This window comes from Erpetoichthys calabaricus, chromosome 14, assembly GCF_900747795.2.
Source record: "Erpetoichthys calabaricus chromosome 14, fErpCal1.3, whole genome shotgun sequence".
In the NCBI taxonomy this organism is placed as follows: Eukaryota; Metazoa; Chordata; class Cladistia; order Polypteriformes; family Polypteridae; genus Erpetoichthys; species Erpetoichthys calabaricus.
The window spans coordinates 103,397,213-103,410,361 of NC_041407.2; the positions used below are offsets into that span (position 1 = coordinate 103,397,213).

General features: G+C 45.1%; 1 protein-coding gene and 1 long non-coding RNA gene across 12 annotated transcripts in view; one reads left to right on the forward strand and one right to left on the reverse strand.

Moving 5' to 3' along the window:
- tanc2b (tetratricopeptide repeat, ankyrin repeat and coiled-coil containing 2b) overlaps nt 1-13,149 on the forward strand; it is a 473,655-nt gene that overhangs the window by 423,420 nt on the left and 37,086 nt on the right. For all 11 annotated transcript variants that reach the window (XM_051936364.1, XM_051936365.1, XM_051936366.1 and 8 more), the window contains 6 exons: nt 3,282-3,513; nt 3,809-3,975; nt 4,112-4,719; nt 6,116-6,224; nt 6,344-6,466; nt 12,639-12,875. In XM_051936364.1, coding sequence (XP_051792324.1) covers nt 3,282-3,513; nt 3,809-3,975; nt 4,112-4,719; nt 6,116-6,224; nt 6,344-6,466; nt 12,639-12,875 — 1,476 coding nt within the window. The remainder of the gene's footprint in view (nt 1-3,281; nt 3,514-3,808; nt 3,976-4,111; nt 4,720-6,115; nt 6,225-6,343; nt 6,467-12,638; nt 12,876-13,149) is intronic.
- The window catches only part of LOC127530169 (uncharacterized), a 251,310-nt gene that overhangs the window by 13,434 nt on the left and 224,727 nt on the right, over nt 1-13,149 (reverse strand). The window lies entirely within an intron of this gene.

Consider the following 13,149-nt stretch of genomic DNA (forward strand, 5'->3'; position numbering starts at 1 on the left):
CATCTATCTCTATCTATCTATCTATTATATAGTGCCTTTCACATCTCTATCTATCTATCTATCTATTATATAGTGCCTTTCGTATCTATCTATCTATTATATAGTGCCTTTCACATCTATCTATCTATCTATATAGTGCCTTTCACATCTAGTGTGTATATATCTATCTATCTATCTATATAGTGCCTTTCACATCTATCTCTATCTATCTATCTATTATATAGTGCCTTTCACATCTCTATCTATCTATCTATCTGTCTATCTATCTAGTGCCTTTCACATCTAGTGTGTATATATCTATCTATTATATAGTGCCTTTCACATCTATCTATCTATCTATCTATATAGTGCCTTTCACATCTAGTGTGTATATATCTATCTATCTATCTATATAGTGCCTTTCACATCTATCTATCTATCTATCTATCTATCTATCTATCTATCTATCTATCTATCTATCTATCTATCTAATGTTCTAACCTCATGCACAGCTGTATTGAGTATCTGGTGCAGTTCAGGCTGCCGCTTTGTCCAATCGTTGTTTTCAGGGTCCAGTTCAGTCGCTCTGTGCAGTTAGATAGAGGGTGGTATGATGTGGCCTTCCGGTGTACCACCTCCTGCTGATCCAGAAGTCTTCAGCGACTGAGTTAGTAAGCTGTGGACCCCTGTCAGTGGTGATGTTCATCATGGCCGGTCCAGTCTGTTTGAACAGTCACTGATGTGCTCGTTCTTAAAATGAACAACCTGGTAACAGAGGAATCCAATTGGCTGTCCCAGGGTCGCAGTCGAGTCCACATGAAGTATTTATTCTCTTATAAATGTGTCATAAAGAAGGATGGAAATAAAATACAAATGGAGTACTGGGTGAACCTGAGAGCTGATTCAACCTTATCCTTCTGAGGCTGGTACAGCTTATGTAAAATGACAGAGCAGCCCACCTGCAGTGCACAAGGAGCCTGGAGGAGTCTGCATTTTAAATTGGACGTGTAGAACTAATTAATACATAAAAAAGACATGCTGACCTTCACAGCAACAAGTGCAACACGTTCCTGTGCGGAAAATGAATACAACAAAACCAGCCATGCTTTAATAGCCCACAGAGGGCAAACGTCCACTCATTATTAAACTAGGGGTCTTAAAAGAGAACCCTAGCCATGGTCATCCTGCCACTACCTTTCTCTGCCCCCTTTAATCAAGTTCAGTGTTGTTAGGGAATGAAACAAAAGGCTGAAATCCGCCCAGTGCCAGGCCATTGCAGGGTACACCTCCATGCCGTCTCATACTAGATGTGTTGAAGCATGAGTTGAGTTTTAGATCACAAGATAAAACCCACACACCTCAGAGAAGAACATGCAAACTCCAGTAAGCGTGACTAAAACTGAATTAGTAAAGGGGGACATTGAGCCAGCCAAACCTCCATCCATGAGGACCTGACTCTAGAAGGCCTTTCGCTGTTTGAGGTGGGCACTGACATATAGCGCCTTCACAAAGTGTGGTCACATTTTGTTATGTTGCTGCCACCTGCTGTAATCGTTTACATTCGTTACGTGCCCTCGACAAACAACACTCCATATGTCAGAATGACAAAGCAAAAACAAGATTTTTAGACAAGTTTTGCAATGATGTTAAAATAAAAATGAAATATCTCATCAACACCAGCATCCGGACCCTTTGCCGTGACACTTGAATTTTGGCTCCGGTGCACCCCGTTCTGTCGATCGTCATTGAGATGTTTGGATCCCACCTGTGGTCAATTCAGTTGACTGGACTGATTAGGAAAGACACACACCTGTCTACAGAATGTGCCACAAGGGAATAAAAACTGAGCCACGAGACTGAAGGAGTTGCCTGCAGACCTTAAAGACAGCGATTGTGTCGAGGAGCAGATCTGGGGAAGGCTACACAAGAATTCCCGCAGAACTGAATGTTCCCAAGAGCATAGTGGCCTCCATAATTCTTAAATGGAAGACATTTGGAACAACCACAGGTGTTTCTAGAATTGAGCAAGCGGTTGAGATGGGATTTGGTAAGAGAGGTGAGCAAGAACCCAATGGTCACTTTGGATGAGCTCAATAGAATCTGTGTGAAGATGGGTGAAACTTCCAAAAGGACAACCACTGCTGCAACGATCCACCAATCTCAGCTTTATGGAACAGTGGCCAGACGGAAGCAATTCCTCAGTTAAAAGACGCATGAAAGCCCTCTTGGAGTTTGCAACAGGTCAACTAAAGAACTCTCACACTGTGGGAAACAAGACTGTCTGCTCTGAACTGTTTGGCCCACAATTCTAAGCATCACATCTGGAGAAAACCAGACACCACTCATCACTTGTGCACTAGTGAGTAATGGTGGTGACAGTCTCAGGGACTGGGAGACCAGACAGGGCTGAGAGAAAGCTGAACAGAGCAAAGTCCAGAGATATCCTTAATGAAAACATGCTCCAGAGACCCAGGACCACAGCCAGAGCTGAAGGTTCATCTTCCAACAGGACAAAGCAAAGTCAACACAGGACAACTCTGGGAATGAACATGTGTGGCTCGGCCAGATCCAGGACCTGAACCCACTTGAACATCTCTGGAGAGACCTGAACATAGCTGTCCACCAAAGTTCTCCATCCAACCTGACAGAGCTTCAGATGACCTGTAGAGAAGAAAACCCCCGAATTCCAGGTGTTAGGAAGCTTGTGGCATCAAACCCAAGAAGAGTTTATATAGTGGGATATAATTCAGCTTTTTATTTTTTAATAAATTTGTAAAAATTTCTAAACTCCTGCCACCATTTTGTCGTTCTGGGGTGTTGAGTGCTGCGTGATGAGGTAAAAAATTAATTTAAACAATTTTAGGAAAAGGCTGCAACAGAACAAAATGTGGAAAAAGTGGAGAAGTCGGAATCCTTCTGAAGGCGCTGAATTGGAGGGTACATGTGGGTCCTCTTTACGTCTCCTTCTGAGATGCGTTAACATGTTTCTGGCCACTTGCCTCTTGAGCCAGCGGGTATGGGCGACGTGGCAAGTCTTCTGGGCCAGTTAATGGATTCCAGTCCCCAGCGCTCATCCATCATCCTCCCCTCGTAGTTCCAGCCCGCCTGCTGCTGGTGTGCACTGTAAACAAGAAAGCTGTTGTGGATGGCAGCGTTAGCCTGATGGGACTGCAGGAATCATGTGAGCCATCTGCCACACTTCTAGGCAGGTGCACCTCGCAGCTGCAGGTGGCACAGATGTCTCTTGCTAAGTTTCCGTTCCTCACAGTGCATCGTTTAACTTTGTTTCCTTTTCCTTGCAGGTTGTTGCTTACCATTACTGCCAGGCAGACAACGCCTACACCTGCTTGGTCCCCGAGTTTGTCCACAACGTTGCGGCTCTTCTGTGTCGCTCCCCTCAGCTCATTGCGTATCGTGAGCACCTCCTGCACGAGCCTCACCTACAGAGCATGCTGAGTCTGCGTTCCTGTGTGCAGGACCCCCTGGCCTCCTTCAGGAGAGGGGTTCTAGAGCCTCTGGATGCCCTTTACAAAGGTATGTGGATGTGAGCCCGGTCAGCAAATTATCTTTTGGCCCAGACCAGCAAACGGGCTTCTTATCAGTCTTTGTTGACAAGGGGAGAGTCATCTTCTGCTAAAGAGGGTGTGAAAGTGTCAGAGAAAAACAGAGACATCTGTAGTTCCAGGGCATCTCATTCTTGCTGTCTCTTACTCAGAGAAGTTCACTCCACCCCAGCAAAGAGACACCCAAGGGCGCATTACGATGACATTTTGCTCTTGATATGTTTGATCTTACGGAGTTTCTTGAAAGTTTGCTTCTCTTTTCTCAGACCGTAAGATTGCTGATGAAGATTTAATCATCTTGATTGATGGCCTAAACGAAGCAGAGTTCCACAAACCCGATTACGGGGACACTATCGTTTCTTTCCTGAGCAAAACCATTGGAAAATTTCCTTCGTGGCTGAAGCTTGTGGTTACAGTGCGGACCACACTGCAGGTAATGATCCACTAAAACAAGGTGGGCATTAAGAATGATGGGTGAAATAAAGGGGGCGGTGAGAGTGAAATATCTCCCTCCCTCACTCTCTGCTAATATATTCCTGCCCAAACTTTGTGTTTCTTCATTTCAACAGGAAATCACAAAGCTGCTACCCTTTCACCGGATCTCTCTGGACCGCCTGGAGGAGAATGAAGCCATTGATCAGGATCTACAGGGTTACATTCTTCACCGGATCCATAGCAGCCCTGAGATTCAGAATAACATATCCCTCAATGGCAAGATGGACAACACCACCTTTGGTAAATTAAGTGCCCACCTAAAGACACTCAGCCAGGGTTCTTACCTCTACTTGAAGCTCACCTTTGACCTCATTGAGAAGGGCTACCTGGTCCTCAAGAGCTCCAGCTACAAGGTGGTGCCTGTGTCCCTGGCTGAAGTGTACTTGCTGCAGTGCAACATGAAATTCCCCACACAGTCTTCCTTTGAACGGGTGCTGCCTCTGCTCAACGTGGCTGTGGCTTCTCTGCATCCACTCACTGATGAGCAGATCTATCAGGCTATTAATGCTGGTTCTGTCCAGGGCATCCTGGAGTGGGATGACTTCCAGCAACGGGTGGACAATCTTTCTATGTTTTTGATCAAGCGACGAGATGGCACACGCATGTTTGTTCACCCATCTTTCCGGGAGTGGCTTATCTGGAGGGAAGAAGGAGAGAAGACCAAGTTCCTTTGTGATCCCAGGTAAGGCAGGCACTCTGAAGCATACAGGCAAAGGGTGTATGTAGAGAGAGCTTCTGGGACAAATGCAAAGCTTCTGCGTAGAATGACAGGACTCTTGACCAATGAATGAGGGGGAGAGGCGGGTCTTCAGTTCCTGTGAAGGGGCTTTCTGTTTGCACTCCCTGATGTCTCCACTACATACTCTTTAAAAGCTGTCAAGTTGTTCATCTCCGTGACTCCGTTTCCTTCTGGTCATTATTAGTAGAAAGCCGCTTGCCGTGACGTTCACTTTCGTTTTTTGCTTGTTCAGATAGGCACATTTTATGCTCACGAGCTAAGACCACCAGATACAAGTGGCAGAAATTAGCTTCCTTTGCAGGGTGTCTGGGCTCTGCGTGAGAGACAGAGTGAGGAGCGCAGACATTTGGGAGGAATTCAAAGTAGAGCCGCTGCTGCTCCCCATCGAAAGGAGCCATTTGTGGTGATTCAGGCATCTTATTAGGATGACTCCCTGCGGAGATGCTTTCGGTCTGTCCAAAAGTACTGGGGACCACAGGGCAGACCCAGGACACGATGGAGAGATTATATCTCTCAGAAGGTCTGGGAACATCACATCAACTCCCCCACCATAGGAGGTGGCAAGGAAAAGGGATGCCTGGGCTTTCTTTGCTTAAAATGCCACCTGGTTAAGTGGCAGGAAATGGACAGATAGATGGAGACTAGGCCTCCCAGTCCATCAGGCTAAGCTGATTTCTGGTTGCACCAGTGGATCTTTATACTGTTGACATCTCTTAACATAATTCCATACATCTTTACAGATAGAGGGCCACCAGGCAACAGCATCCTTAACAGCATTTTGATTTGTCCCATATTCTCAAAAATGGGCTGTCATGATAACATGTCAAAAATCTGGAGGCCAGCTGCACTGCTATCTACCGGCTGGTCTTTTGAGCCCCCAAACCTTGTGGGTATCCTTTGATACGGCATCCCTGATCATCCTCAAAACATAATGTGACTTGGTTTTGAGCCTCGCCCTTTAATTCGTAATTGCTGGCACAGGGGGCACACCTCTTGTTCCTGTTCAGTTTTCTGCAAGGGTGAAGGGATATCTGACCATTGGAACTTTGTCACAGACGTCTCCTGTACGTTCTTGGGTTTGTGACAAAGTCATTGAGGCCGATATCTCTGCTAAATAATGTTTGATAGATGTCAAGTAGTTCAAGTCCATGTCTCGGTAGTTTGTTATTTATAAATGATGTTTGTTGTAATATCTAAGCTGGTTTTTTTTGTTTTCTTTGGTCAGATAGCTTTGTTTATTTGAATATTTTGGGGTTTATTTGTCTGAATTCCAAATCTTGGGAGTCATTATGTCTCTTGTATATGGCCGCTTATTCGTACTTCCTCTTCTCTCCCCCAGGAGTGGACACACCTTGTTGGCTTTCTGGTTTTCTCGGCAAGACGGCAAGCTGAACCGACAGCAGACCATCGAGCTGGGGCATCACATCCTTAAAGCACACATCTTTAAGGTACAAGCTAGTGACCCCGAGGAGTAGTAGTAGCTTTGTCTCATACTTCAGCTTCTCCTCAGGCCGCTGCTGCCTTCCCCTCTCCTTTCTATTGACGTCTTTTTTCCTATCCCTTGCAGGGCCTGAGTAAGAAGGTGGGCGTCTCCTCGTCCATTTTACAGGGGCTGTGGATCTCCTATAGCACAGAGGGACTCTCCACTGCACTGGCTTCACTACGAAACCTTTATACGCCTAACATCAAGGTACTGTGCAACAGAAAAGCAGTAGGTGGGATAACAGCTGGGCTTCACTTTGCCTTTCCCCTTGCTGAGCTGAAGCAGTGCACATGCCGGGCACTTGGCCCTTGGCACTGAAGAGCTGTTAGAAAGCCCAGCCTTTTCTCGGTATTCTTATGCCTGTCCATTACCTCCGACCTGGGTGTGTGGCTTGCTGGGTGCTCTGCAGATTCTTCTAAAGTGACTCATTATTATTTTGTCTTTTTAGTGAAAGTAATTTCAACAAAATAATTGCTGTGGGACTATAAATGGTGTGCCACATGAGAGGGTGGGCATCAGCTTAAAAGAAGTGGGTGTAGATGGGTGAAGAATTCGCTGAGACACAGGAAGCAGAGGGTGATGGTGCGAGGACCCTTATCAGAATGGGGTGATGTTAAGAGTGGTGACCAGCAGGGGGCAGTGCTGGGGCCGCTGCTGTTTTAAGTAAATATAAAAGATCTGGATAGGAAAATAAACAACAGGCTGGTGAAGTTTGCAGATCATACCAAGCTAAGTGGGTTGGCATCTCAGACGGACAGCATACAGGCTTGGGCAGATTTGTGGCAGATGAACTTTAATGTCAGTAAATGTGAAGTATTACATGTAGGAAGAAAAAATGTGAGGTCTGAATACGCAATGGGAGGTCAGAAAATCGAAAGTATGCCTTATGAGAAGGACGTAGGAGTCGTAGTGGACTCTACGCTATCAACTTCCAGACAGTGTTCAGAAGCCATTAAGAAGGGAAACAAAGTGTCAGGTTATATAGCGCCTTGATGTGTGGAGTACAAGTTACAGGAGGTTCTGCTCAAACTTCATAACACACTGGTGAGGCCTCATCTGGGGTCCTGTGTGCAGTTTGGGTCTCCAGACTACAAAAAGGACACAACAGCACTGGAGAAGGTCCAGAGAAGAGCAACGAGGCTGATTCAGGGCTACAGGGGATGAGTTAGGAGGAAAGATTAAAAGAGCTGAGCCTTTACAGTTTAAGCAAAAGAAGATTGAAGTGTTTAAAATTATGAAAGGAATTAGTCTGGTGGATCGAGACGGTGATTTTAAAATGAGTTCATCAAGAACACGGGGATAGAGTTGGAAACTTGTTGAGGGTAAATTGCTCACAAACATTAGGAGGTTTTTCTTTACACAGAGATCCACAGACACTTGGAATAAGTGACCAGATAGTGTGGTGGAGAGTAGGACCTTAGGAACTATCAGAACTCAACTTGATGTAATTTGGAAGACTTAAGCGGACAGGCCTGGAGAGCTTTGTTGGGCTGAATGGCCTGTTCTCGTCCAGATTGTTCTCATGTCCTAATTAACAGCACGATGCTGGCTGCTCAGCTGCTGGATATTCTTTTTAGCGCAGGATGCCTGCAAATTCATCAGCTCACAATGGCAAGAAAGAGAAACAGAAAACAGTATAGTGTAGGTGTTGTTATGAGCGCACTTATCACTTCCATAACTACAGAGACACCTGTGGACACGAGAGAGGAGTCAGGACTGACGGGAGCAAGATGTGGTGGGTAGGGATGCAAAACCACCAGTCGACAATGTCAGAATGTCGAGGAGATGTTCAGTTACTTGTATCAATAGCTGCTGACTAAACTCTCTTCCAGAAAAGGGTGTGCTGTTTGGCTGAGAACGCACATAGCAATTGGGCCTTGGTGGTGTGATGGTTGCCCCAAATGTGAAATAAATAAGCCACGTCTGTTTGGTGTGCTGAGCCGGTATTGTAATTCATCTTTTTAACACTGAGATATGATAAGGGATCTCATAAACAGGAACATGTCAGTTGGGGAATGTTCAGACATTCAAACTCGTGGTTAGATTCAAATCGCGCAGGTCTGTCTCATGTTTAGTACAACACATGGAAGTGGTCTCTAATCAGATATAGGAAGCTTTCATTCCATGTCGGTCTTTGCCCTTCCCGTTTATCTTAAATAAGCCATAACAGCACATCAAGTGCACAGCACTCGCAGCATCAGGAGGAGACGATGGATAAATACAGTAAGTTGTGGGCTTATGTACCCGAGTGTTGACCTCTAACTTGTGTATTTGCAGCTGATTTAGAAAGCATTGACGGCCCTTTCACTTTCTGCACACTTTTGTGTTGTAGATTTAATTGTACTCGGATAAATGTGACATTTTTGTCCATCAATCTACAGTCAATAACCCATAATGACAAAGTGGAAGCAGGTGTTCAGAAAGGTTTGAAACTCAAAAAGTGAAATCTCTCCTTCTTGGACGTATTCAGACCCTTAATTCAATGCTTTGTAGAAGCCCCTTGGGCAGCAATTTCCTCCGCAGGTGGTCTTGGGTAAATCTCTACAAGCTTTGCTCATGTGGATTTGTGAAGCTGACCCCAGGCTTCATTAGGTTGGGTAGGAAGCCTCTAAACTGCCATCTTCAGGTCTCTCCACAGATGGCTTTGGCTGGGCCCCTGAAGGACACTTAAAGACTTGTCTCGAAGCCCCTCAAGTGTTGTCTTGTCATCTCTATGCCTCAGGTCACCGTCCTGCTGAAGGATGAACCGTCGCCCCAGTCTGTGGTGATGAGTGAGTGGTGAGTGATTCACTCCCACCCTGGATCAGCCTTTCTTCAAGAACCTCTCTGTATTTTACTACATTCATCCTTCCCTTAATTCTGACCAGTCTCCCTGTCCCTGCACCCCCATAATGTGATACTACCTACCACCACCGTGCTTCACCACAGGGATGGCATTGGGCAGGGGATGAGCAGTGCCTGGTGACTGGAGTTCTGCACAGAGAGTACCACTTTTGTTTCATCAGACCTGAGAATCTTCTTCCTTGTGCTCTCAGAGTCCAAGCAGGCGGTGATGTGCCTTGCAAGTGGCTTCCATCTTGAACCCTCTACCATAAACATCTAATTGATGGAGTGCTGCTGAGATGGTTGTCCTTCTGACTGGTTTGAGAACTTCTGAATCTCTGTTAGAATGACCTCTCCTTGACCTAAGGCCCTTCTTGATTGATTATCCAGTACCCTAGAAAGAGTCCTGGTGGTTCCAAAATTCATCCATTTCACAATTATTGAGGCCAATGCGTCACTGAGAACACTCAGAACTTTATAAATGGATTGACCTCCTTGCCCAGATCTCTGCCCTACAATTTGACCGTGGAGGTCTACAGAGAGTTCCTTGGTCTTCATGGCTTGGTTTTTGTCTGGTCATGTGGTGTGAGCTGTGGGACCTTCTACACACAGGTACACGTGTGCCTTTCTAAACGATGTCCTGGCAATTCAGTTGGACTCCACTCAAGTTCTAGAAGCATCTCAAGCAGAATGAAAGCAAACAGAAGGCACCTGAGCAGAAACTGGGGAGCCACAGCAGAGGGTCTCAATGCCTGTTTGAAAGAGAGATTTCAGTTTTTGATTTTTAGTAAATTTGCAGACCTTAGTGAAAATATGTTTTCAGTTTGTCATGATGGGTTACTGAGTGGCAGTTAATGGGCAAAAGTGACATCTACAACTCAATAATGTGCAGAAAGTGAGGGGGTCTCAGTACTTTGAGTCCATTCTGTGTGTGTATGTATTCATAAAGGCCGATTTCTGTCTGTCTGGGACTTACATTCTGTTGGGCGTATTCAGAGTTCACTCAATTGGAGTGTATTCTGTAATGCATGTTATTGTACAACGCAATGCCTTTTTCACACCAGTAGAGGGCGCATCACAAACAGTAGCTCTGGTGCTGAGAATCCAACAGAAAATGAAATGTAATTGTACAGCAGCCAAACTGAAATTACAGCTTAATAAAGCAAAAATGAAATAGTAAAAGACTGATATACAGTTAGGTCCATAAATATTTGGACAGAGACCACTTTTTTCTAATTTTGGTTCTGTACATTACCACAATGAATTTGAAATGAAACAACTCCGATGCAGTTGAAGTGCAGACTTTCAGCTTTAATTCAGTGGGGTGAACAAAACGATTGCATAAAAAATGTGAGGCAACTAAAGCATTGTTTGAACACAATCCCTTCATTTCAGGGGCTCAAAAGTAATTGGACAAATTAAATAACTGGAAATAAAATGTTCATTTCTAATACTTGGTTGAAAACCCTTTGCTGGCAATGACAGCCTGAAGTCTTGAACTCCTGGACATCACCAGATGCTGGGTTTCCTCCTTTTTAATGCTCTGCCAGGCCTTTACTGCAGCGGCTTTCAGTTGCTGTTTGTTTGTGGGCCTTTCTGTCTGAAGTTTAGTCTTCAACAAGTGAAATGCCAGCTCAATTGGGTTAAGATCAGGTGACTGACTTGGCCATTCCAGAATTTTCCACTTCTTTGCTTTAATAAACTCCTGGGTTGCTTTGGCTATATGTTTTGGGTCATTGTCCATCTGTATCATGAATCAATTTGACTTCTGGATCTGAGCAGACAGTATGTCTCTGAACACCTCAGAATTCGTTCGGCTGCTTCTGTCCTGTGTCACCTCATCAATAAACACTAGTGTCCCAGTGCCACTGGCAGCCATGCACACACAAGCCATCACACTGCCTCCACCGTGTTTTACAGATGATGTGGTATGCTTTGGATAATGAGCTGTTCCACACCTTCTCCATACTTTTTTCTTGCCATCATTCTGGTAGAGGTTGATCTTGGTTTCATCTGTCCAAAGAATGTTTTTCCAGAACTGTGCTGGCTTTTTCAGATGTTCTTTAGCAAAGTCCAATCTAGCCTTTCTATTCTTGAGGCTTATGAGTGACTTGCACCTTGCAGTGCACCCTCTGTATTTACTTTCATGCAGTCTTCTCTTTATGGTAGACTTGGATATCGATACGTCTACCCCCTGGAGAGTGTTGTTCACTTGGTTGGCTGTTGTGAAGGGGTTTCTCTTCACCATGGAAATGATTCTGCGATCATCCACCACTGTTGTCTTCCGTGGACGTCCAGGTCTTTTTGTGTTGCTGAGTTCACCAGTGCTTGCTTTCTTTCTCAGGATGGACCAAACTGGAGATTTTGCCACTCGTAATATTGGAGCAATTTCTTGGTTGGGTTTTTTCTGTTTTCACAGCTTAAGGATGGCTTCTTTCACCTGCGTGGAGAACTCCTTTGACTGCATGTTGTCTGTTCACAGCAAAATCTTCCACATGCAAGCACCACACCTCAAATCAACTCCAGGCCTTTTATCTGCTTAATTGATAAGGACATAACGATGGACTTGACCACACCTGCCCATGAAATAGCCTTTGAGTCAATTGTCCAATTACTTTTGAGCCCCCGAAATGAAGGGATTGCGCTCAAAAAATGCTTTAGTTGCCTCACATTTTTATGCAGTCGTTTTGTTCACCCCACTGAATTAAAGCTGAAAGTCTGCACTTCAACTGCATCTGAGTTGTTTCATTTCAAATTCATTGTGGTAATGTACAGAACCAGAATGAGAAAAAAGGTGTCTCTGTCCAAATATTTATGGACCTAACTGTCTATATAAAATAAGCCAATTTCTGTCTGTCAAGTAGTTGCCCTCAGTTGGTCGTATGCGGCGTTAACGTTTGCAATGCAGTGTCTGTTGTAACGCGATTGTGACCCATGTAATAATAAAACGCAGTGCACTTTTATGGGAATATACAGATAGTACGTGAGTGTCATCTGTGAGCCCTAAACACATAAAGGAAGATACGAGTGCAAGAATCAGACTTGAGCTACAGAGTGAATGAAGTCTACAGAAACTCGGGGTTCACAGGACAAGTGATCGCTGCCTTCCAGTACACAAGTGACAGGATGTGACAAACACCTAAGCCACCTCTTGGATGTCATTTGATTTCCTTGTGTTGACATCCTGTTTAGCAAACTGACAGTTTGTTGATGTACACTCGTAGCTCACGATGAATACAATTTAAATGTGTAATTTAGGACATCTGCATTGAAAGCTTGAATCTTTTGCGTGACTTCAACAGAAGGCTGTTGGTGGGAGGAGGCGTAATATCGCCCTCTAGTGGAGATGCCACCTTCAGTCAGCCTCGCGTCTCGGTTGGAGCTGTAAATGAAGGAAATGTTGTGTTTTTGTGGCTGAGTAGGTTTGCCAAGCTGTCTCATAAACTTGAAAATTCAACTTGTTTTAAAGGTTGTGTTTCACTTTCCCCCCCAGATCACCCCTGATGAATGCTTTTATCTCTCCAAAGGGTCTGACTTGGTGTTTCTCTGGTTGCAGGTGAGCCGACTTCTGATCCTTGGTGGTGCGAATATAAATTACCGGACAGAGGTGCTTAACAACGCACCAGTCTTGTGTGTGCATGCCCACCTGGGCTACACAGATATGGTGCTGCTGCTCTTGGAGTTTGGTGCCAGCGTGGATGCCTGCTCAGAGAATGGGCTCACCCCACTGACTTATGCTGCTTCTGCAGGACACCTGCCGATTGTGTCGGCCCTGTGCCGCAAGCGCGCCAAGGTGAGTCTGAAGGGGAGTGTACTACTTGAAGTGGAAATCACCGTTCAAATTCCACTTACTGCATTGGCACAGGCGTGAGAGCTGCTACCGTGTCATGCAGCATTGTAATGGCATTGACATGTGGCTGCTGCCTTCCTCTGTGCCCACTGACCAGAGCCACGGCATGATGAAGGAGCAGCTTGACTGCAGTGCCAGGAGAGGCCGCTTTGTGGGCACTGAAGCTCAACGACGCATTCCTAGAAAATTAGTTTTGTTGTGTAGGTTAACTGTGGAG